We start from the raw sequence: 23633 nt of genomic DNA, 5'->3' as shown, positions 1-23633 counted from the left end.
TGAAAACCAAAATCTACAGAAAGGATGAAGAAAAAGAACCAAGGGAAAAGGCCTTTCAAGGTTCACACCCCACCCCACCAAGAGCTGTCAGTCCTGACAAGGAACAGCTCCCTGTGCCCGTGGGTGGATGCCCCAGTTCATCTGTATCCAGGCAGCCTTTGGGCTGAACCTGCCAAGAAGGTTGGTAATTAGTGCCAATCAGGACAGGTTTATCTGTGATATGGACACCCAGGCAGGAGACACTGGGCTGATCCTATCAAACCACTTTGCACCGGTATCTAAAGCCCCTTTGTGTGACTTTGTAACCTTCAGTTAGTCCCAAGATTAGCCACAGAGACACTGAAAACATATTCCTTCATCAAAAAAACCCTTGTGCAGTTTTTAGCTGGAAGTTCTCTTGGGCTTTTCAAGGAAGTGCCAAGAGACACTGCCAGAAACACAAAGTCATTTGTCCAATAGGGCTACAATTATTTCATTCCCCAAAAGCAAGAGATTAAAAATTATGTTAACTAGGATAAATATTGAGAAAGTATTAAAGCATTACAAGACAAACCAAGCAATAAAAGAGTTGCTGACTATTACAACTTCTACTTAAATACTTTATAGTGATGCTCTGTGCTGCATATGGTGCTTAGAAGCTGCATAATTGCACACATTTATTCATCCTTAACCTATGTATTTTCATTACTTTGGCACATACCATTAAAATTGAAATGTTATCAAAACATGGCGTTGGAAATCACTTAGTACTTCCTATTTCAGACCAAAAAACCAGATGATTAAGTGCTACCTCTGAGGAAGGTCATTCTAGTTAAACAGAGGACAAAGTATGGCACAAGCACCCGAATCTGCTTCCCAGTTGTCTATTTATCTATTCTTTTTCCAATCCGTGTGTATTTTGAATAAGGCATTAAAAGTGTAATCCTGATTTCCCTGGTAATCTAAATGGGAGATTTGGCTGCAGGAGAAATCAAACCTCAGCTTTAGGGCAGAGAGAAATGAAAAGTGAAATGCCTAGAAGACTTTGCAGGTAAGCGGTTTTAGTATAAAGGCTCTTGTTTTATTATGCATGGAGTATGATTCTTTGGATTCTAAAGTACTTTAATCAATGTTCAAGGGTTTTTAAGAACCTCATTATATATCTCTATTGCAGGATTATGAATATTTGCAAATGAGGTCACGTAGTAAAGCTTCAAAGGCTAAAAAGTTAGATCAAGATATATTTTCTACAACTCTTCAAAATATTTCAAAATCAGAAGTGCTGCCCAATATACATTGCCACATTCAGCATCAGCATTCTCTTTGACTTTTAGCAACATCATTTTTAATATATATCTCTTCTCCTGCCTCACTGTTTTCCTATGATGATGATTACATCTGCACCATTTTATCCAAAAGTAAGCAATAAGAGTTTAATTTAAATAAAATTAAAATAAAGGTACAAAATTAAAGCTCCATATACTAAAGACTGAGCTGATGAATTTAATTTAATTTTCTAAGCAAAAGTGTGCAAGGATTAATAAATATAATTAGATTATGGTTGAGCACTTCTATGGCAGTTTTGTAACTATCCTTTCTAAGGAGTTTTCTGTTTATTAGAGGAACCAAAAAAACCCAAAGCTGGATCAACAGGGACTTCACAGATTTATAAAAGGATGTTAGAGTTACAACTTCAGTTTTCTAAATTTGTGTATGGTGGGTCACTCAGTATTTTGCACAAGTAAATGTATTCAGTGTTCAGGTATATTTTATATATATTTATATATTGTATATATATATACTTGTACAGGGTGGAGAAGAGTGAGAAGTTCTGTGCAAAGTCTCCAGAGGGGAGAGAGTGGTTGGTAACAGCACAAAGCAAGATGGGAAGGCAGATTTGGTACATTCAGAGCATGACGAAGGCATAGCAGAAGAAAAACTACTTACCCATAATGAGTTATTAATGGTACTGAAATTGTACCATTCATCTGTTAAAACGAGTATGCTTGACTGTAGATTTTCTTGTCAGTCTATATATTTTGATTATATGCACCACACAGCTCAGCAGTAAATTACTGCAATTAACTTTGATTCCTCAGGATCCACAGCAGCAGCATATCCACGTCTCGTGGCAGAATCTAGAATTCAACTCTAAATTCTTGTCTAAAGTGCTTGTGCAAAGCAAGTGGTTACTTTGAAAAGTGCTGGCAAACTTCAGCAGAAATTCTACAGAGATCTAAGGCTATAATGGTTGTTAAATTTCTTGTAAGAAAAAAACTTTCTAAAAAAAGTCCAGAGAAAATTTAGTATATCCATCACAGTAAAGTTTGGGAAAGAGTTGAACAGCTTGAGGTGATTTCTTAACAAACACCTTATGCACTCAGCCACCATTTTTGTGTACCAAATACAGACACTTCAATGAGAATCTCAGCTTACAGATAAGATGTTTTCCATGCTGTTCCTCTGAAATTTGAGTAGCACATCCCCTGTGAAAGCAGCACCGTTCCATCTGTGCAGCTCCAGAGTCAGACACTTCCTCTCACAACAAATCTGCGCAGCTCGCTCGCTTTGGGCTGGGGGAGCACAAAAGAACTTGTCACAAAACAACCTGCAAATAATCAGACACAAGATGCAACCCTCTAGAAGAAAATTATAGCCCTACTTTGGTGAGGACAAACCACAAATCAAGTGTCAGCAGAGGCTGGGACAGGGAAGAGACAAAATATAAGAATGAAGGGAACTAAGAGAGACTCCCCAGTAGAAGATCTGCCAGGAAATAGCGAGTAACACAACAACTCACCCTCTGAATTAAATTGGACAGTATGAGAAGAGTCAAGACAGATATTTGTTTCTGCTAAAGAACTCCAATAGTTCCCATGTATGACACATGCTCTTGGGGTCTTGTTTTCATAACTTCCCACTGAACTACTGGGCAATTCCCAGTGCTGAATGAATTTAACTTACAAAGTAAGTGTGCTTTTGTGATTTGTAAAAGTTACTGAGTGGAACTATTAATTGTGGCAATATCACTAGAGTATAATTCAGAAAATGATACAGAGACAGTAGAAATAATGGATAATTTTGTCATAACTCACAAATCCTGTGAATAGATCATTCACAGGCAAAAGGCAGGAGGAACTGGACCAAATCTACTTGTCACAACTTGCTTTTGATATCACAGTAGAGTTCAGAGACCACAAACAGCACTTGGTCCTGTTTTGCTAGTGCACAAACACGAAGGATTTTACAAGCTGTGACACCACTTACTCCAGCAAACAGCCAGCAAAATTAAAAATGTCCACACATCCCAACCACTCACAGCTCAAAGTGTGGTCTGGCTGCAGGAGGACAATGCCCTGGGAACTGAAATGGCTCTGGCACACTTCCATGTGCCACTCAGCTCCAAACGTGGGGCCATGATAATGGTGATTTTTAACACTGTCAAATTATTCACTATGGCTTTGACAAACACAGCAAAGCCATGGCTAATATAGCTGCTCCCTTCCCCCCAGTAGATCAACAAATACCCCCTGCAGCTCCTTAATAAAGTTAACTTGCACCATTCATCTGGTAAATAAAACCCCTTGGAAACAATGAGGAAGCAGTCCCATGCATATTCAGAGAGTTGTAATTGCTATGGAAACCATCTCTAGTAAGAGAGTCTTGCTTCAGAGCATCAGAGGCAAATCAGAATAAAATGACAGCAAAACAAAGTGTAATACTGCCTGAGACTTCAAAGTCCAAAACTGAACAGGGAATTAAACCACTGTGAAGGAAAAGCCTTCATGTTCTCCCATCTTCCAGGTTCTTTTTGGAGCATATTTATGGGGATGAGCTCTTTGGTTTGTTTTCTGCCTGGGCTTCCCAAATTGCTGCTGAAGCAGCACTGAGGGCTGGCAGCACCACTACAGTTGTTACAGGAAAAGGAAACTGTTTCTTCAGCCTTTAAGTAATTGCAATTTTACTGTTAGAAATTTTGGGAAGCTTGAAAACATGTAACTCCATTCTAGCAATGCTGTTTGGTTTCAAGCCTCAAAAAGACTGATAATAGGGTCAAAGAGGGTAACAGGGTCAAGGATTCTGAGGTCACTGATGGCAGAAATTAGCTTTAATTTATTTTATTTTAGATTTTAGAATATTATATGCCTTGCTTTCATTTCTTTTATATGAAATGTTCTCAATTTCTTTTACTGTATTTGTACTACATGAACATGTTAATGGTAGTTCAGAGTATTTTAAACATTTCATGTCATTTCCTTGCAGCAGGTTGCCCACTGATACACCAGAGCTTATCCCACTACTGTTCCTAATCAACCCCAACACCTATTTCTGTTTCATCATACCAATTTTCAATGTATTTGCTGAATAAAATTAGTAAATGCAATATGCCTACACCTACTAGTCCAAATTATGTCCAAAGCCATTACTGCAGATGCACTAGCCTTGATTCTCTCTGGGTACATAATTCCAAGAAAGAAACCAACTCAGATACTGTTTCAGAAGTACACTGCATGTCAAACACTAAACACTCATTTTTCTTTTTTTCAGGTACATCCCATCCCATTACAAGTGCATAAAGCAAAATTCCACAAACATTTGATTTATTAAATCTTAGGGTAATAAGCCATTATTGGAGTTGTTTATAAGCATCAACTCATGCTTTTTAAAAAGTTACTGAACTGAAAATTCCACACACCTGCCTGGGAACAATTGTGACAAGGATTTTGGTTTATGGTCATGTGAACTTTGCCTTTCCTACCTTTTTTTTTTTTTTACTCAGGGTCTTCTAAGCCACAGAGACCAACCAACTTCCCATGAAAAACAAACTCTAGGAAACACCTGTTTTCCACGTTACAGTCAGTCAGATGTGAGCAAACAACCACATCTGGTCAAGCAAAGCACAGGATGCAAATTTTGCTCTATCACTCTTCTTATAACCAGGAGGCAAACAATAACTATTCTCATATAATGCCATTTGCTTCAGCATTAATCCCCCAACATTTCTTTGCTGAATGTGAAGACAATCCTGCCCTGTGATCACAGCCTTTTCTTGAGAGCTGTTGTCAGTCACAAAGCTCAGTTTATCATCCTGCCCGACCACACCCTGGGCTTTCTGGAGAAAAGGGGACCAAAATGGACAGCAAGTTACACACACAATTAAACTCATTTGTGCACAACCCAAAATAATGTTTGGCTCTAAAAATTAGTTCAGAAGAAGAAAAGATTTGTGTATAAAACATAAAAAATTTAGCACCAATATAGCAAGGATATTGATTTTGCTTCTCTAAAATCCTCCCCTGGGATACCACCAAAGTTACCAAACTAATATATTTTTAAAAAATTGCAAAAAAACCCCCCACTTCTGGTAGCATTTAGAACATTCTGCTTTTCATCAGTATCTTTTTCACTTAGGGTCAGGAAACACAAATCTTCAACTAAAATTGCAAAACCAGATCTGCATTGCCACTGCTGTACAACAAATCTGCACTGGTCACAATGGTGCAAATGTTTGCAGGTTGAAATATTCCCCATTGCATCATCAACTGCTTCTTCTTTTGTTCATAGCAAAGGAGGAAATTTGTAAAATTCCTTCTTTTACATGCAAAGCTAAACAGAGCTGAGTGAATATGACCACGGCCCTCAGAAATGTATGATAGAGTTGAATTTAAGTAACATATTAAACCACTTAATCTACCTGTCATTTTTATATATTGCCACAGTAAAGAAACCTCATTGCATTTCATAACTTTTTCATCTAGAAACTATTAAAGTGGGATATTCTACCCAGTCACCATGTGTATTATTTGTATAAGATGCACAAATAGAGGGGGGAGAATCAAAACTAAAGTTGTTCAGGGTACTGAAGTACAAACTGTATGTATGTATCTTTAAAGCTTTAAACCCAGCCTTGTAATTGTGAATTTAAAAAAAAAAACAACTGTGGAAATAATTAACAGCTACTAAATTCAATTCTGATTTACTTAAGACAAAGCACATTGAACAAACACACTTGTATGGCAATTATACCTCAGGGGGAAAGGAATGGGAAGGAGGCAGTAATTCCAGGAGTCAGTAATTCCAGTGTCTCCTGGTCTGTGCAGAGCCAGCGTGGGATGAGAACTTACCTTTCCCTTGCTAATGTCCCCTATCCATCAGAGCAGAGCCCAGATCAGTTCTTTTATTGGAGTCCATTTTTAACCCAGCAAAAACATGTCATATTTAATTTTTACAATAGCTTCGCTGAAGAAGAGTAATTAGGTTTTCTTTTCTAGGGGTAATATTTTTGAACATATAAAGAATGTCCTGTGTGGAGACTGCTGGAGAGAAATCTGTTTCAGAAAGTGCCCCCCTCAGAACTACATGCTCTAAGAACATGAATAAATGTGGCTAAAAAATGGATTATAAAAAATTCCTAGATTATGGAACACATTTTTTCAATTTCTTATGTGTATTTATATATACAGACAAATACTGGTATTTCAAACAACAAATGAAATCAAAGATCCAATTAAAAAATCCACAGAGTAGGAAATCTCACCACGTTTTCACAGCTGAAAATATGGAGTTTTACTTAAATACAAAATAAGTTTTACATAACTTATCTAAATATTGGTTTTCCTCTCACAGGGAGTCCTCAGCCCTTTACATGATCAGTAGCAAAAGTTAATTAATATCACACAAAGGAACTGCACTAGTTTTCAGATAAGGCTGTTGTCATTACACAAATGGGCAGATTAATGACTTAGTCATGATTTTTGCATTTTTCTCTTTCACAGTAAGGGCTAATAGCTTGTCAAAATTAAAATTAAAAAAAAAAAAAAGTAGTTGTCCAAAGTGTATCCTAAAGATTAATATCAATATCGGTGATCCCAATAAGGAGTGAGGCAAATAATCATCCCCCCTCCAGGGATCTGTTCTCTTGCACTACCAGACAATTAACCTGACTTTCATCTACTGTGAATGTGATGAAATAAATAGGTCTGTTAATGCCTTTTTAAAAGATCAAGTAAATGTCTTTCTCAAGGTTGATAATGGGCTGCACTGACCATCTCATATCATCCATCAGCTTGAAAGCAGCCTATAATTTGTGTGTGTTTGTAATTCTATGTGGAATGAAACTCCTAAAGTTACTCCAGGTGTTCATTACACATACATACAACACAAGCCTTAATATGCTTAAAATTAAAAGCAAACCTTGATTGTTGAATACAGGAATGTATTCATGCACTCCCCTCAATAGCATTCTCCTGTCTTATTATTCCCAACTCAAAAAATTACACAGCTAATTTGTAGACAAATTTTATTTATCCTTTTCCTACACAAGTTATTTCTTGTGGGTACATGAATACTTTTTAAATACTACTCTAATGTTTTGGAAAGAAAAATTCCACAAAATTGAATTGCAAGATTTAGGACTAAATTCTGGTCTTCTAAGGTAACAAATGACAGCCCTCTGCTGGTTAATAATTGTGTACCCACAAGAAGTACATTTCTCAACAGTTTTATATTAATATTATATTTAGCCAAAGTGAAAATATATAAAAATCAAAATAAAATTATACTACAGAGATGCCTGAAATATTTTAGCTGGACCATTAGAAAACATATTCTTTCTAATTCATGTAGGAAACAGGAGGTCAAGGAAATGGTTGGTTCCTAAATTATGAGACAATTCTATAGAGTACTGGAATTCCTCAAAGAAGTAACCTTACTAGGCTACAGATTTCCACACAGGATTCAAAAATAGTAAGAAATGTTAATGGCAATCATCGTATTATTGTGTAAGGCTTTGTTTTGGTCGGTAAAATCCATAAAAATGAAATGTTGTTCAAATAAAAACACTGCTTTTCTGACATTTTTGTGGTCTAAAATAAGTTTTAAAAGCAAACATCACAGAGCTTACTAGCAGCCAGCTAAAAATGAGTACCAAAGCATGGTATTTGGTACAACAGTCAGCAATATGATCCAGTTTGCAGGTATCTGCATAAAATTCAGAAATATGAAACATGTATGAGAAAAATTAAGAATAGTCCCCGTATTTTATTAATTTTTTGCTGATTATGAAAAACTTGTTTTCTGCTTTGCCCTGAGGCTCTGTACTTCCTTTTAAAATACATAGATAGATAGATAGATAGATAGTAAATAATTTGAACTTTTCCTATGTTAATTTAAAATATTTTGTAGCATAATTCTGACCATGTGGCAAATTCACAAAGAAGGCATCACAAAGTGCATCTTCATTAACGGTGTCAGCCTGAGCAAGTCTGCAGCAAAAGAACATGCTGGCAGCTGTACACCCTTACTGAGAAAAACACCGAAACCCAAAAGAAAACCCTCTGCAGCTGCCAACATGTGACAGTGTGAAACAAAGAACTGAAACTATTTATTTGAATGTATTTGACAGTTGACTCAATGCCCCAATAATCACATTTTACCAACAGAATATTGAGAGGAGTAACTGGAATCAACACCCAGTGTAAACAGGTCCCTTCCAACCCAAACCCTGCTGTGACTTTATGATTCTGTGATGCTCAGCTGAACTGCAGGGGAACTCTGAGCAGTGTCCTTCACCTCCAGCTGCCTCTGGAAGCTGGTCCAAGGAGTCCCTCACCCCTACAGGCACAAACAAAACAAACGAACCCCTTGGGGACCAAGGAAACAGTGAGGAACTGATGGATTGTGTGAGGAATGCGGGATAAGTTCAGTCAAGTGTTGTTTTGCTGCTTAAGAAATTAGCTTACAGGTGCCAGGTAAGAAGTAACAGAGTCACAGAATATCCTGAGGCAGACAGGACTCACAAGGATCATCAAATCCCATCTCTTAGCCCTGCACAGGACAACCCCAAATCCATGTCCAAACATTCCTTGAGCTCTGTCAGCCTTGGTGCTGTGACCACTGCCCTGGGGAGCCTGTTCAGTGCCCGACCACCTTCTGGGGCAATGAACCTTTCCTAAGACCCACCTTAACCTCCCCTGACACAACTTCGGGCCATTCCCCCGGGCCATGATAAACACATAATAAAAAAGGCGAAGACCAGCTACCTCACACTGACACTCGGCGCTCACACGGCCCACACGAGGAGGATCGGGGGCGCAGCTCCTGTGGGGAGCAGGTGGGTCCTGTCCCCCATCGCTTTCCACGCCGGGGGCTCTGGATCCTCCAGTCCTTCCTGTCCCAGCTCTCTCTCCTGTCCCAGCTCCCTCTCCTGTCCCTCCTGTCCCAGCTCTCTCTCCTGTCCCAGCTCTCTCTCCTGTCCCCGCTCTCCCTCAGCCTCCGCTGGAGGACCGTGCTCACGTGCCCGCCAGGGGGCGCCGCCGGCGCGGCAGCGGTGGGCCGGGTGCGCGTGCGCGGTCGCGCGCGGCGATGGCGGCGCTGCTGGAGCACGAGAGCCAGATCTTCCTGGACCTGTTCCACCGGGACGGGCTCGTGGTGTGCGCCCGAGGGCTCGGCATCGACCGCCTGCTGCTGCGCTTCCTGCGCCTCTACTGCGAGCCCGCCAGCCTCGTGCTCGTGCTCAACACCGGCCCCGCCGAGGAGGTGAGGGGGCTGTCAGCGCCCGGCGCGGCCCCGCAGTGCCCCGGGCGGGAGCGGCTCCTGGGGCCGGGGGCGGGCCGGGGGTGGCTGTGCGGGATCCGGGGCCGGGCCGGGCGCTGTCACAGAATCACTGAGTGGGTCAGGCTGGAAGGGACCACAGCGGGTCATCTGGTCCCACCTCCTGCTCCTGCTCCAGCAGGGTCATCCTAGAGCACACGGCACAGGATTGTGTCCAGACAGTTCTGGAGTATCCCCAGTGAGGAGACTCCACACCCTCTTTGGACAATCTATTCCAGTGCTCGGTCACTGCACAGGGAAGAAGTTCTTCCTCATGTTCAGGTGGAACTTCCTGAGCATCAGTTCCTGCCCATTCCCTCTTGTCCCATTGCTGGGCACCCCCGAGCAGAGCCCGGTCCATCCTTTGCCCCCTCCCTGCAGATCTGACAGACATTGAGGAGGTCCCCTCTCAGCTGTCTCTTCTCAGGGCCAGCTCCTCAGCCTGTCCTCAGAGAGTCCCCCCATCCCCTTTGGCACCCTGCGCTGGACCCGCTCCAGGAGCTCCATGTCTCTCTTGTCCTGAGGATCCCAGAACTGGACACAACACTCCAGATGGGCCTCACCAGGGCTGAGTAGAGGGGCAGGATCGCCTCCCTCGACCTGCTGGCAATCCTAATGCACCCCAGGACACTGTTGGCCTTCTTGGCCATGAGGGCACTGCTGGCTCAGGGACAGCTGGTTGTCCCCCAGGAGCCCGTGTCCCAGGGAAGCTGTCAGACCAGACACACTTGGGATCCATCAGCTGAATTCTTACTCCTGCAGCACAGTAAAGCCCCGAAAGCAATACTGAGCTAAAACAAGTGTATGTACATAATTGTAAGTAACCACTGAGCAGAAAGGGATGAAACTTGCTGAAGGTTTGTCCCTGCTTGTACAAAAAACAGCTGCTCTTTTTTCCCTGGAACCAGGGAGATTTCCCACCATCAGGGAAGTGAGGTCCTGGGGACTTTTTATAAAGTGGCCATAGGGGAATAAATATCACAGCTCTAGTTTATAAGATTAAACTTCATATATAGGGCCTACCTGCTGTAGTTGTCTGATAGCAGATGAGGGCACCAGAAGATGAACTCTTCCCAATTCTCTGTTCTTAAGGCAGTATTAAAATTGCATGTTCTCTGAAAGTGAGCTATGGAAATACAAGAAAGTGTAAGCTCCTTTGAGTGTCAGTTGCTCATATTTACTTAAGTATTTTCTAGCTACTACTGACAATATGTAGACTTTAAATCACCCAGATGAGTTTGAAACTGAACAAAGTATATCTAAGAAGAAAAAAATCATGATAATTGTGACTTTGTATGTTATACTATCATGTTTTAATTTGTTTTGGACTGCTCCTCAAAATTGGCAGGGTATGCATAATAAAGGTGTTTATTGCATCCCTTTCATTAGTTACCACAATTATGTCTTTGTTTTTATTGTATTTGGTTTAGGAGTATTTTATTGACCAGCTGAGGTCAGATGGAGTTGTTCACCTTCCTCGGCGTGTTACCAATGAAATTGCAAATAACACTCGGTACGAATTTTACACACAAGGAGGAGTCATCTTTGCAACAAGTAGGATCCTGGTGGTGGATTTCCTTACTGACAGAATTCCTGCCAACCTCATTACTGGTAAGAGTTTAATGAAATGAAGGTAAAAGTGTTCTGTTTGAACATACATAAAGCTTAATTCTATATGAAGAGTTCTACTAACCACTATTGAAGAACTTTTCCTTTCCTTCCCCCCAGGACTGAGGTAAAAAGAGCAAATATGTAGTTGTTTCGTATTTTTAGTAGTTTTCTTTGCTCCAAACTTGTTTGTCTTATTTAATCAAACCATTTGAAAACATATTTTTACAGAGCTGTGACAGGTTTTGCATTGCCACCAGAGGTCAGTGCCAGAGCAGCTGTGATAGACCAGCTGCTTCATTTCCAGCTTCCCCAACAGCTGGTTCCATGTACCTTACCTGAGACTGTACAGCCAAACCAACAAAAACTTGTAATAGTGTTTCTTGAGGAGGTAACACAGAAAAAGTGTTTCTAGGTTTTATGTTGTGTATAAAATCAGTGTAGAATCACATGTGAATTAACATCTGATGAACTCATGAAGTCCAGCTAAATGGAGATAAGAAATTTTCACTGCAGTAAAGAAGAATTATTCCTGGTAGTTTTAGCCAGGTAAAAATTACGTACTTGACAGCACAGTAAAACTGATGCAAGTGGGTTTAATAAAAAGTGGTAATAAAAGGGCTTACAGAGCAGGTACAACCTCACTCCATAAGCAGATATATATTGAGTGAAAGTTGGAAGGTATTATGATAAACACCCAGTCTTACTGGCCCATCACAAATTGGTTGTCCCCTTTCAAGCCCGTTCTGAGTCATATCTTGACAAACTGGAAGTTGTTCAGAAATGTGTTTGATCATTGTTATGTCCTGAAAAATTTGCTTTGTGGGACAGATCTAACAATGTCTAGACAGAAAAATACCTTGTAGTGGATTATTCCATGACTTAATCATGAATGGCTAGCAGTTATATGGAAGCCTTTTCTTTCTAGATGCTTTCTCATTTACCAAGCAAAGGCATATTAAAATCAATGTCTAGGTGCTGAGTTGAAGAAACTTGTTGCAGAATTAAATGCACTGTAAGTTTATGAGCTCATGCAGGTACAAGGTAAAACCTGTGATGTTTGATGTCCTTTGCTTCCATTTCAGAAAGGCATTTATGATTCCACTGCAAGCAGTGAACAGATAAGAGTTACCACATAGGCCTCACTTCAGCAGGGGAGAGGGAAGAATGCAGTGTGCTATTTAACATGATTAAGTGGGAGGAAAAAATAAGCCTGAGTTTAACAGGTCTTGGCTGAGTGAACTGTGAATCCCAGAAGTATTTGTCTCAAACACTTAATTAAATTAAATTGTTGTTTCATTTCTCTTTACTAAAATGTGCTTGATAAATCTTTTATTCCTAATACCCCCATAGCCCTGAATAAAACTGGGGGTGTACTCATACAGTTGATAGTATTTGCTGTCCTTAAGTGTGAATATGACTTATCAGAAGGAGGAGAAAAGCAAAACAAATGTTTTCAGATGTTCCTTGAATGTGTAAACACTTGAACTGTTGTTACCAATGAAACATACTTGACAAGACTAATTCCAGAATTTCTCTAACAAAAGAATGCAAATATCACAGACTTGAAAGTGTCAAACTTGCTCTGTTGTAACAGTGTGTTCTGTCGTGCATTTGCTTTTCCTCCTTTTCAAAGGCTCGAGTTCAAGTTATGCCTCAGGAATAAAGAATTTACTAAGCTAATAAGTCCTGCCACTCAAGCACAAGATTTTTTAATTTTTTTGTTACTAAAGATGCATCATTAACCCAGTTCTGTTATTTGGCATTTCTGTAGTACTGAAACTGAGGAATCACTTGTTTGAACCCCAGAAAGTTTGTTCAACACTCATTTTAGAAGATTTAAATTCCTATAATCCAAGCAATATTAGAAGAATAAGACAGTTATGAGGAAAATTCTATATAAAGTTGGACCTTTCTTAACAACTTCTAACTTGAAAATGTTTTATTTTGCCAGGCATTTTGGTGTACAAAGCACACAGAATCATCGAGTCCTGCCAGGAAGCATTTATCCTGCGACTGTACCGCCAGAAGAACAAGCAAGGCTTCATTAAAGCTTTTACAGATAATGCTGTTGCATTTAACACTGGCTTTTGCCACGTGGAAAGAGTGATGAAAAACCTTTTTGTCAGTAAGCTTTATCTGTGGCCAAGGTGAGGCACTTCTTTACTCCACTGGAGAGTTAAGCTTAAAAGAAAGATGAAGGATGTTAGATGGGTTCCTCAGAAAATTAGGTGCATGGAGTCACACTGCTTAGGGGTGTTCCCTCATATCCCCAAACAAATTTCAGTCAGGTTTTGACTGGTGGTCTTGAAGATGCTAAATTTCTGTATGTATTTTTGAAAATGGACTCAAATTATCTCTATAAGGGGCTGAACCTTATGGCAGAGATGGCTTTTTAGCCAACAGAAATCACAGCAGAAGGTGACACTCCTAATAGCTCAAGAAAAACTTCTCTTATAAAACAGAGTATTTAAGCCATGAAGTAACAAGAGCACAGTCTCTCAGTTCTCCATTCAAGGAGGTATATTTGTTTCCAGCTGTGATGAAACTCCATGGATCTTTCTACATGTCAGATTTTTTTAATCTTCTTTTACATGTATGTTGTGTATGAAGAATATTTCTTGATGACTGATAAAAACCAAACTGCCAGGTTTGTGACACGTGTTAAGTCAGTCAGAAGCAGAGCCACAAATGGAACTGGACCCTTTATCTGCTGAACTGATCAGTGCTCTTGCCTTGGGCAGGAGCTCTGCCCATTTGTTCCAGGCTAAGAATGTGTTTCACTCCATCTTAATGAACTGTCACTCTGCCTTGTAAACTCTTTTTTTAACAGTCTTTCTTCCAGTATCCCAGGGAAGTAGAAGTGGACATAACTAGGGCAAGAGAGGTTGGATAAAAGGTCTCTACGTTTTCTTCCTCGGCTTCTGAGCCATGGCAAGGCCTGGGGGTGCAGTGTGTGGGAAGGGAGATGCCCAGGGAGTTCCAGAGGTTGGCAGGCACTGGGCTCTCTGAGCCTCCCTGTTAGGTAAAGGCAGTGACATGTCTGTGCCTGTGCAGCTGAGGGGCTGCAGGGGAGGGTTCCAACAAGGACCTGCTGCTCATCCTTGCAAGCTGGGAATGTCACAGAACCTGCTGGTGCAGTGTCTGATTTCAAAGAATTCATGAGCCTGTTCCTGTTTCCCCCTTATGAGATTTTTTGGGTTTACTTTAGTATTTGTTCTGTGTATTGGTGATGGAGAATCTAGTGCAGTAATTTTCCATGGCTCATTCAGCAGCCCTATAGGCTCACATGACTAGCATGCCTACAGTCATCATTGTGGAACAGATGGTTTTCTGAGGCTGTTCATGAGATTGCAGTCTTCACATCAGTAGAATCTGATTTACTTTGGAATTAACTTACTTGTTCACATTTAAAACAATTGTAATTATAGTTTATACAAACTTTTGAGTAATTGTGGGTCAAGAAAACTTTCCATGTAAATCCTAATAAGCTGTTTTCCTCTTAGATTTCATATAGCAGTGAACTCATTTTTAGAGAAGCATAAACCTGAAGTGGTGGAAATACATGTGGCAATGACCCCTGCTATGCTTGCTATCCAGACCTCAATCCTGGACATTTTGAATGCCTGTCTGAGAGAACTCAAACGTTATAATCCAGTTCTTGAAGTAGAAGATCTCTCTTTAGAAAATGCTATTGGAAAACCTTTTGACAAGGTAACCATTCTGATTGTTTTGCAGTGTCTAACTAACAGGATGTAGATCTTCAAACTGCCATGCAAACAGAAGTTTTATTTGTAACATTAATAATCTTCAGCAGCTGACATGTTTATTAGTGGTACCAGGTGATGTAATAGTGATGTGACAGTTGCCAGTAGGGTTTTTGGTGTATAGGTGTTATTGTTCTTCCTTCATTTCCCAAGTCTTACAGCAAGAACATCCCTATTCAAGCTTTTCTTTCCTATTTGTGGTTTCCATTTCCTCTAGTAGGAGAAGCACAAGTATATAGTAGACAATATGCACATGCATGCCTCTGCTGTATCTTTAATCATTATATATGTCAATAATTGTGTGTTCATTGCTGTTTGTGGCAGATGTGCAATGTTTGGCATACATGTGCTTTCTGTAAGGTGAAATCATAAACTTCAACCATCATAGTGAAACACAGTTATTTCTTAACTACTATTAGATCCTGATGCAAAGCCTTCTGTACTTTAAATATCTGGAGGTTTTTTCCTTAAGCCTTACAGGTTGCACATCTGCATGGTACCAACCTTATTTTGGATATTAAATGCCATTAGAATGGTTTCTGCTTTACAGGCCAGTGCCAGTAAATTAAGGGGGGGGGAGTATTGTACCAGTGTTTTATTATTAGATGGAAAGGAAAAAGTGTACCGAAAGCATTAATTGATACACATCTGCTAATTGCTGAAATATTTTACATAAAGGCATCTATATTATGTTAACTTTGCTAAAAATGATAACTTATATATAAAAAAATACCTTACCATCAGGTCTTTAATTTGGTATCCTTAATAACTTCAGGAAACTAGTGGCATCCCCTATAAAGGAAAAAAAAAGTGCATTTTTAGCATGGTTAGTGTACTATATATTTGACATCCTGAACTTTCCAATTTATATTTCTAGACAATACGTCACTATTTAGATCCTCTCTGGCATCAGCTTGGAGCTAAGACAAAATCTTTGGTCCAGGATTTGAAGATACTCCGTACTTTGCTCCTGTATCTCACTCAGTATGATTGTGTCACCTTCCTTAATCTTCTGGAGTCACTGAAAGCAAGTGAAAAAGCTTTTGGTGAGAATTCAGGTAAACACTGAAGATCCATACAAGTCAATGCATGAAACAGTGAAATGTTGATGTTTTTAATTAGTATTCCCAAACATTTGAAGGTACCTAATCAGGTTTTACATAACCAGCCATAAGGACGTAGGTTTTTATTGACAGATAATGCTTTCATCTTCCCACCTAACTGCTGTTACTCAACAGGGGCAGATTTGCATCACATTTGTCTCTTATTAAGCTGGTGATTGCACAGCAAGCAGGTAGCACAGGTATTCCAGATGAGAGGTTTGGGGCTGAAACACATCCCCATTGCAGATGTCAAACTAATGCTGCTTCCTTCTCCTCTCCCCTCAGGTTGGCTGTTCCTTGACGCCAGCACCTCGATGTTTGTGAACGCTCGGGCTCGAGTTTATCGCATTGCAGAGGAGAAGCTGAGTCAGAAAGGCAAAGGCTCTGAAAAACGTGATGTGAAGAAGGAAAATGGTACTGATCGTTCCGAATTTTAAGTTTGGGAGTGTCACGATTTCAAGTGCTTTGCATGTTATCACTGGGGCTCTGGTTCCCTACGTTAACTTAGCCCAGCTCAGGATGTCCATCTGTTAGCTGGGATAAGCTGAGACATAATCTTAGTTCAAAAAGCACATAATAAACAACATACAAGAGTCATGAAGAAGTAAGGGGTTCTCCTAAGCTCGCTCAGCTGATCACTGAGAGAGCTTTTATGGAATTCTTGTGGTGTTTAGCTTGATCTTTATGATTTTACTTGAACGGGTAGGAGGCTGGGGTTGCTTTTATTAAAAAAATATACCCAGGAGTTTCAGAATTGAAGAATTAGTGAATATTTCAACTTTTTGCTTCACTAGAGCACTTATCCCCATTTTTAAAGTTAAGAGTGTTCTCCAACGCTGTAACATAACACATTGCATATGTAGGCTGTTGAATATCATATTTGCCAACAGCCATCACGCTATTGACATCTAACCACTAATTTAAAGTCTGAGGGATATTTTGGCTGCAAGAGCTGCTATGTTCAATCTTACTTCGTTTCAGAACTGAAAAGGGAATTGGTTCTTGAAAGTAACCCAAAATGGGAAGCTTTGAGAGAAGTACTGAAAGAGATTGAAAATGAGAATAAGACCAGTGACAACCTTGGTGGTCCAGGTGAGAGAATACTAAATGATAAAGTTTTCACGGTATGGCTGGTTTGCACTTCTGCTTGTCTTTGGAGAGAGGGAACCGAACTCTTTACTGTAGTGTTAACAAAGAGCTAGTTTAAATTTAATAATTTGTGTTGGTTACTATGCAATACAGTTTAGGAAAGAGAATTTTTGTTATTCTGAGAAATTTTTTTAACTTACATTTCAATATTAGACTGATCCCTTAGTTCCAAGCCCAATAAAACTGATGTGGAAATTTATAATAATCAAGGTACATTTCACTCATTTCTTAAGTTCAAGTTCAAAAAAAGTGCCCTTTCTAACTCACACATTCTTCTCCTGCACCTGAAAATTTGCCTCTCCAGGAGATGCATATAAATGGGGTAGAGATTAGAAGGCAGGGTAGAGAGTCTAACTGCTTTGCTGCCTTTCCTATTTTAGGGCTGTTCAGCCCCTTAAATTTCAGCAAATTTTATTTTAGGAAATACTAAGGGTAAAAAAGTGCTCTTTTCTCCCACCCACAGTGTTCTGACTGCATAAGAACTGGCTCTCTCACCTAGTGCTGTAGGAGTTTATCTGAGTCAGCTTGTGGGGAATTGTTATTCAAGACCACAAATGTCAATAATACTGTGTGAAATATGTATTTTTTGACTTTCTATCACAGCTGACAAAGGCTGAAAATTAGACTGGTCTAAATTAAGTTCTCTCTTATTCCACGTCTTAAAAAGAAGTAGTTGTGAGTATGTTTCAATACACACTATGTTTCAGATGGCCAGAAGGAAAACCTCACAAATTTAGACATTGTGAGAATAGGGAATGCTGAACTTCCATTAATCTCCTCTAATCTTGTTTGGTACAAAATGCCCATGCACTTTATATTTCTCTCAAAGTCCAGAGCAGCTGTGACAACCAAATACAAAAGTCTTTGGCAGGCATTACTTCCAGGATCAGTAAAACCAATTTGCTCAGGAGATGCCTTTTAGGTGGAAAAGGAGCCCAGCATTACAGCCTGTAAACATGATATTGTTTCTTGACTGCAGGGCAAGTGCTCATTTGTGCCAGCGATGACCGAGCCTGTGCCCAGCTCAGGGAGTTTATTATTGCTGGGGCAGAAGCTTTTTTAACAAGGCTGTATAACAAAACCTTCGGAAAGGATGAGAAAGCTGGAGAAGTATGGATTACAGACAGAAAAGCCATCAAGTCCAAAGGAAATGCCAAACCAGACCCAGGGCCTCAAGCCAAAAAAGGCAAACTTGCAGCTTCTTCAAAACAAAAGAAACACAAGAAGCAACGAGACCGGACTATAATCCAAATGATAGGGAAAACCGAGGAGGAAAAGAGAGAGCAGTTAGAGGTGGAAGAGAACAAAGAATTAAGCAGTAGCCAAGAAAGCAGCGGTGAAGAGGCCATTGCTGAAGATTTTGATGTGAACCTGCCCTCCGATTGTTACTACGGGATTTTCAAGGACCCGCTGACCATCATCCACCCGCTGCAGAGCTGTGGGGATCCCTACGCCCTGACCCGCGTCCTGCACGAGGTGGAGCCCAGATACGTGGTGTTATACGATGCAGAACTCACCTTTGTCCGGCAGCTGGAGATCTACAAGGCCAGCAGGCCTGGGAAGCCTCTGAGGCAAGTTCACTTGGTAATTCTAGTCTTAAAAACTAAAAAGTGCACTGTCAGCAGTCAAGGCAGAACGTGCAGCTGTTCATTTTCTTTAGCTACCCTTTGATTCCTGTTTAGCCCTCTTCCTAATTTTAAACAAAAGCAAAATGTCTGGAGTAACCAAAAGATAATTTTTACTTTCCAGAGGGTATTTAGTCCCTTAGGGTAGAAACATACCTGTTAAAAATCCCAAAGTTCATTCAATCTTCTTCGAGACCTCTGCTTCGATGATCTTAGGGGCAGTAGATCATTTTGAGGTGGTGTAGTCTCATTTTAAACCATTTCTGTGGGTATGATTTTTACACAATAAGATTCATTTTGGGTTTAAGTCATGTTCACATTTCCTGATGTTGGCAACGCTGAAGACCAGTAATTCAGAAACTGTAACAGAAAAACAAGTATAGGAAAACACAATAAAGAAAATGAGAAGTATTTGCAGTTATACTTTGTTCTAGCTGACAGAAGGATCACCACACTGTATATAGGTATTTGATACACCTGTAAATTGCCAAACTCACTTTTATGAATAAATTTCACAAACTAATTAAAAATATAGAAAACTATTGACTGACTTGTCAGGCTACTAATCTTAAATATTGGTTGTGGGTGTTTTTAAGTTAATATGAAGTTCTGTAAGGTGGGTTTTTTTTTCTCTTTCATACCTACAGAGTTTATTTTCTCATATATGGGGGCTCCACAGAAGAGCAGCGTTATCTCACAGCTCTGAGGAAAGAGAAGGAGGCCTTTGAAAAACTCATTCGGTAACACAATTAGTTTAACCACCTTTATTATTAGTGTTCCATGTAATTCCCTTATATGCTTACACTTCAAATAGAGTGAAGTTCTTAACTGTGTGAAGGCTTTAAATAAACTTTTAATTCAATTGTTTTTCAGGTATTAAGAGAACTTTCCCACTGAGAATCAACAAAAAGTCAAACTCCATTTTATTTATTAATTTTAGCAGGATTTCATATTAAACTTCTAAGGCTGAACAGCACCACTTGGATTTTCCCCTAATTGTCTCTGTGAATTTCATTTTTGTAATTGTCTTTTTGTCTGCAAGTAGCATTTCTTTTAAGATAATTCTTAAGGCTTTTATAACCTAAGTCAGTTGGGGAAACAAAATAATTATTTCCTTAGACTGTATAAGACAGTATTTTTACTGACAGTATCTTCTCATCAGGTTATAGTGCTATTACTAGTTATTAGTTCCTTTGTTTATTATGCTCTGAGAAATTCTAGAAATAAAAAAGTAATCAGATGCTAAAAAGTGCTGATAATTGAAATAGAAATACAGCATCTAGCCCAACAATGTGGCAAACCTGGTAAACTGCAGTTCTGATCAGGTCTGCAGTTAGGATTAGACTGTATATATTTTACATCTGGATGAAGGGTGTTAAACTGTTTGGGTGTATTTTTCTCATATATCTGCAGTTTTTAGCGTGTGTTTGTTTGTGGTTCCTTAGAGAGAAGGCTAGCATGGTTGTTCCTGAAGAGAGAGAAGGAAGAGATGAAACAAACTTGGACCTGATCCGAGACGCCAAACCCCCCGGTGTGGCTGCCGACACACGCAAAGCAGGTGAGCGGGGCCTGAGCTCAGGCTGAGCTCTGAGCTGCTGGAAAGCCCCGTCACTGCTGCCCTGGAAATGCCACCAGGGACCCAGCCCCAGGGTCAGAGACACCTACACTGGCTCTGCAGTCTGCATGGTAAAGGAACAGTATTCCCCAGTGATGGAGAATTGTGGTTTTCTCTGACAATACAGACTAAAGAAGGGTTTTACCATGGAGACAGAGACAACTTGGATAGTTTCTGGGCAGCTTGTTGGTTATAAAACTCTCTAGTGCTGCTGGTAAAGCGAGAAATTAAAACATAGAAACTGAAGTCTGCAGATAGTCAAAGGAAGTCAAGTTGTCCTTGAGGTAGTAAATACTGGGGACATCTTTTCATCTTGGCAGAACAGACTGCCTGGGTAAACGACTGCACATTGTAGTTTTGATCACCTTCTTTGTAATGAAACATCCTTTTTCTTTTTTTGCAGTTCTAACCACATTTTTGTTGCTTTCCTCTGACATCTATACTGTGCCTTTATCTTCACAGCTCTGCCCATTTTTCGTTGCTGTCATGTCTGTAATCCTGCTCTCCTTTACCATGTGCTCTCTAATCTTTGCTTTTATGTCTTTTGTGGCCTTGGTGCTGCAGTCTCTTTATGTGTCTTTTTGCAGATCTACAGAGGCCAACACATAAGTCCTGCAATAAAATGCCATATTTCTGTGGGAAACAGCAGGAAATAAAAAGGATCAGCTTCATTGTCTTGTTTTGCAAGCAACTTTTTAAAGATTTTCCTGACTTATTTAAATAACTTTCATCTACAGTTGAATGTCTTTCATTGTCACATGCACAAAGCTTACAGCAGGTAGCATGGGAGTTCTGTGAAACCGCAGAGTGTACTCCATAAACTACACTACATAATTGGGCAACTGAAAATTAAATGAAGTCTGGATTTATTAAATGCTGAATTGGAGGTATAATTTGGGATGTGAAGTCCATCCATTACAGAAGCACTGGCAGCACACACGAAAGCTCTACAGCTGGAGCTGCAGGTCACAAGTATGGGGCTAACTGTGTTTATTTTGCTCTTTAGGGGGACAGGAGCAGAAGGATGTTCAGCAAACTATAATCGTGGATATGCGGGAATTCCGTAGTGAGCTCCCATCGCTGATTCATCGCCGTGGGATTGACATTGAGCCCGTTACTCTGGAAGTTGGAGATTATATTTTGACTCCTGATATCTGTGTGGAGCGGAAAAGCATCAGCGATCTGATTGGTTCCCTAAACAATGGGAGGCTGTATTCCCAGTGCATTTCCATGTGCCGCTACTACAAGCGACCAGTCCTCCTGATCGAGTTTGATCCTAACAAACCGTTCTCCCTGCTCCCCCGAGGCTCTCTACAGCAGGAAATTTCCGGGAATGATGTTACTTCTAAACTGACCCTCCTTACGCTGCACTTCCCGAAGCTGCGGATCCTGTGGTGTCCCTCTCCCCACGCCACCGCGGAGCTGTTCGAGGAGCTGAAGCAGAACCACCCCCAGCCCGACGCAGAGACGGCGATGGCCGTGACCGCCGACTCCGAAATCCTGCCCGAGTCGGACAAGTACAACCCTGGGCCCCAGGACTTCCTCTTGAAAATGCCAGGTGTTAATGCCAAGAACTGCCGGGCCCTGATGAACCACGTGAGGAGCATCGCAGAGCTGGTGACGCTGTCCAAGGACGAGCTGTCCAGGATTTTGGGGAATGCTGCCAATGCCACCCAACTCTTCGACTTCATTCACCTCACCTACGGAGAGGCACTGGCCAAAGGGAAAAGCAAAAGGTGACTAATGCCATAGTTCAGCGTGGAGCACAGATAAACTCTTCTGGCACAGGACTTTGGCAAATACATGAAATATTTTGATAAATGCCCCCTCTCAGACAACCAGCTCTTTCTTGCTAATGCTGTTCCATCGGTTTGAAAATGTGAGTTAATTATTACTGAAGGCAAGTTTCAAAAGGAATAAGTATTTCTAATAGAGATATGTGAATTATATTTATTCATTTTAAAGCACTTTAACCAATTCTGTAATGAATTACTGAATTACCACTGAATTAACTAAATTTTTTCACCAATTCCAAAGGAATTAAGTGCTAAGACTAATTGATAAAGGTGTTTTCATATGGAAGTTATGATGTCTTGTTAAAGCTAAAAATGTACCATGTTTTGATTAGTGTGTGTGACTTGCTGCACGAAACATCACCTTGCTTTTGTCATTTTTAATGTCTTGCTCTCTGGAAACAGCCAGTTTTTGATTGACAGTGACGAGCTATATCATAGTCTTTGCTCAGGAGTTTTTTTTAGGAGAATATACTTGGACTCAATCCTAAATTTTAGAATTACCATCATAAGCCTTTGTCACAGTAAGATACAGTTCTATGCTATGCTTTACATTCTACTTGCTTACTTTACTGCAAGTTATATTTTTGCCATTCCAAAGTCAGTACAGCTCTGTCTTGCTGGGTTTTGCAAAGTGCATTCCTTTGGGCTGGACTGGACAGCGATTCTGAATTCTCAGTGTGCCTTACTTATACTTTGAAGATGCTTTATTTTTTTAATCAGTTTTGATAGTTCTTTCACATCATTCACTGGCAAGTGAAAAATCTGGGGATACCATTGGCACTGTTCTTTTCAATATACCAGGCCATATTTCCTCTTGTAAAATGCAGTAGTTTTCTAAGCAAGGTTTTCCAAAAGTGTGGACAATTCTTTCAATATTGACTTCTTTCTGTGTCCAACTGCACTTGCATTTTAATGTCTCAAATTGTCCGTTGTCATCTAGAAGATAAAACTTTCAGCATTCTGTGTAGCATAAAAGAGGGAAAAGTTATTCTTCTTTTGATAGTTTGTGAATGTGTTCGTTGTTAAATTATATATTCTGCACTGAACTTTGATACTGGGTAACAAACTGCCATTGCCAAAAGGGTTGGTCCAGTATCATTCCATGGTTATATATTTACATTTGCTATTTACAAACCCTTATCTGTGATTTGTACATGTATTTATACAATTCTTATGGGAACAACAGATCAAAAGTATCTCCTTCTTGAAAGGAGAAAATATTTTTTATGTTCATGTTCAGTAAAAACCGTTCTGTGTACTTTCAGGTTTGTTTACTGTGCATTTTAAGTATGAACTATGAATTGTTAACTTATATTCTAGGGCTGAGCTGTGACAAATTTCCTAAGTGAATTCTGCAGATGCAAATTTCAGTATTAAATACATCCATAAGAAGATTAAAA

The 23633-nt window shown here is 40.0% G+C and overlaps 1 protein-coding gene and 1 long non-coding RNA gene across 3 annotated transcripts in view; one reads left to right on the top strand and one right to left on the bottom strand.

The window, feature by feature from the left end:
• LOC116794646 overlaps window positions 1-16126 on the bottom strand; it is a 24376-nt gene extending 8250 nt beyond the window's left edge. Inside the window, exons 1-3 of the long non-coding RNA XR_004359836.1 lie at window positions 15684-16126; window positions 10594-10685; window positions 2416-2552 (exon numbers count right to left, since the gene is read on the bottom strand). This is a non-coding gene — a long non-coding RNA (uncharacterized LOC116794646). The remainder of the gene's footprint in view (window positions 1-2415; window positions 2553-10593; window positions 10686-15683) is intronic.
• ERCC4 (ERCC excision repair 4, endonuclease catalytic subunit) lies at window positions 9290-23633 on the top strand. Of its 2 annotated transcripts, none has more exons than XM_032703443.1 (11): window positions 9290-9516; window positions 11001-11181; window positions 13133-13328; window positions 14685-14892; window positions 15823-16003; window positions 16334-16462; window positions 17030-17140; window positions 18177-18768; window positions 19470-19562; window positions 20268-20380; window positions 21444-23633. In XM_032703443.1, exons 1-11 carry the CDS (start codon window positions 9343-9345, stop codon window positions 22175-22177), a joined length of 2712 nt encoding a protein of 903 aa, XP_032559334.1. In that variant the 5' UTR covers window positions 9290-9342; the 3' UTR covers window positions 22178-23633. The 2 variants fall into 2 exon arrangements, with proteins under 2 accessions (XP_032559334.1, XP_032559335.1); XM_032703444.1 differs by lacking the exon at window positions 9290-9516 and adding an exon at window positions 10207-10386.

Source organism: Chiroxiphia lanceolata, chromosome 16 (genome assembly GCF_009829145.1).
Source record: "Chiroxiphia lanceolata isolate bChiLan1 chromosome 16, bChiLan1.pri, whole genome shotgun sequence".
Classification (NCBI taxonomy): Eukaryota; Metazoa; Chordata; class Aves; order Passeriformes; family Pipridae; genus Chiroxiphia; species Chiroxiphia lanceolata.
Note: the sequence above shows the minus strand (reverse complement) of the source record. Positions and strands in the feature narration are given on the sequence as shown.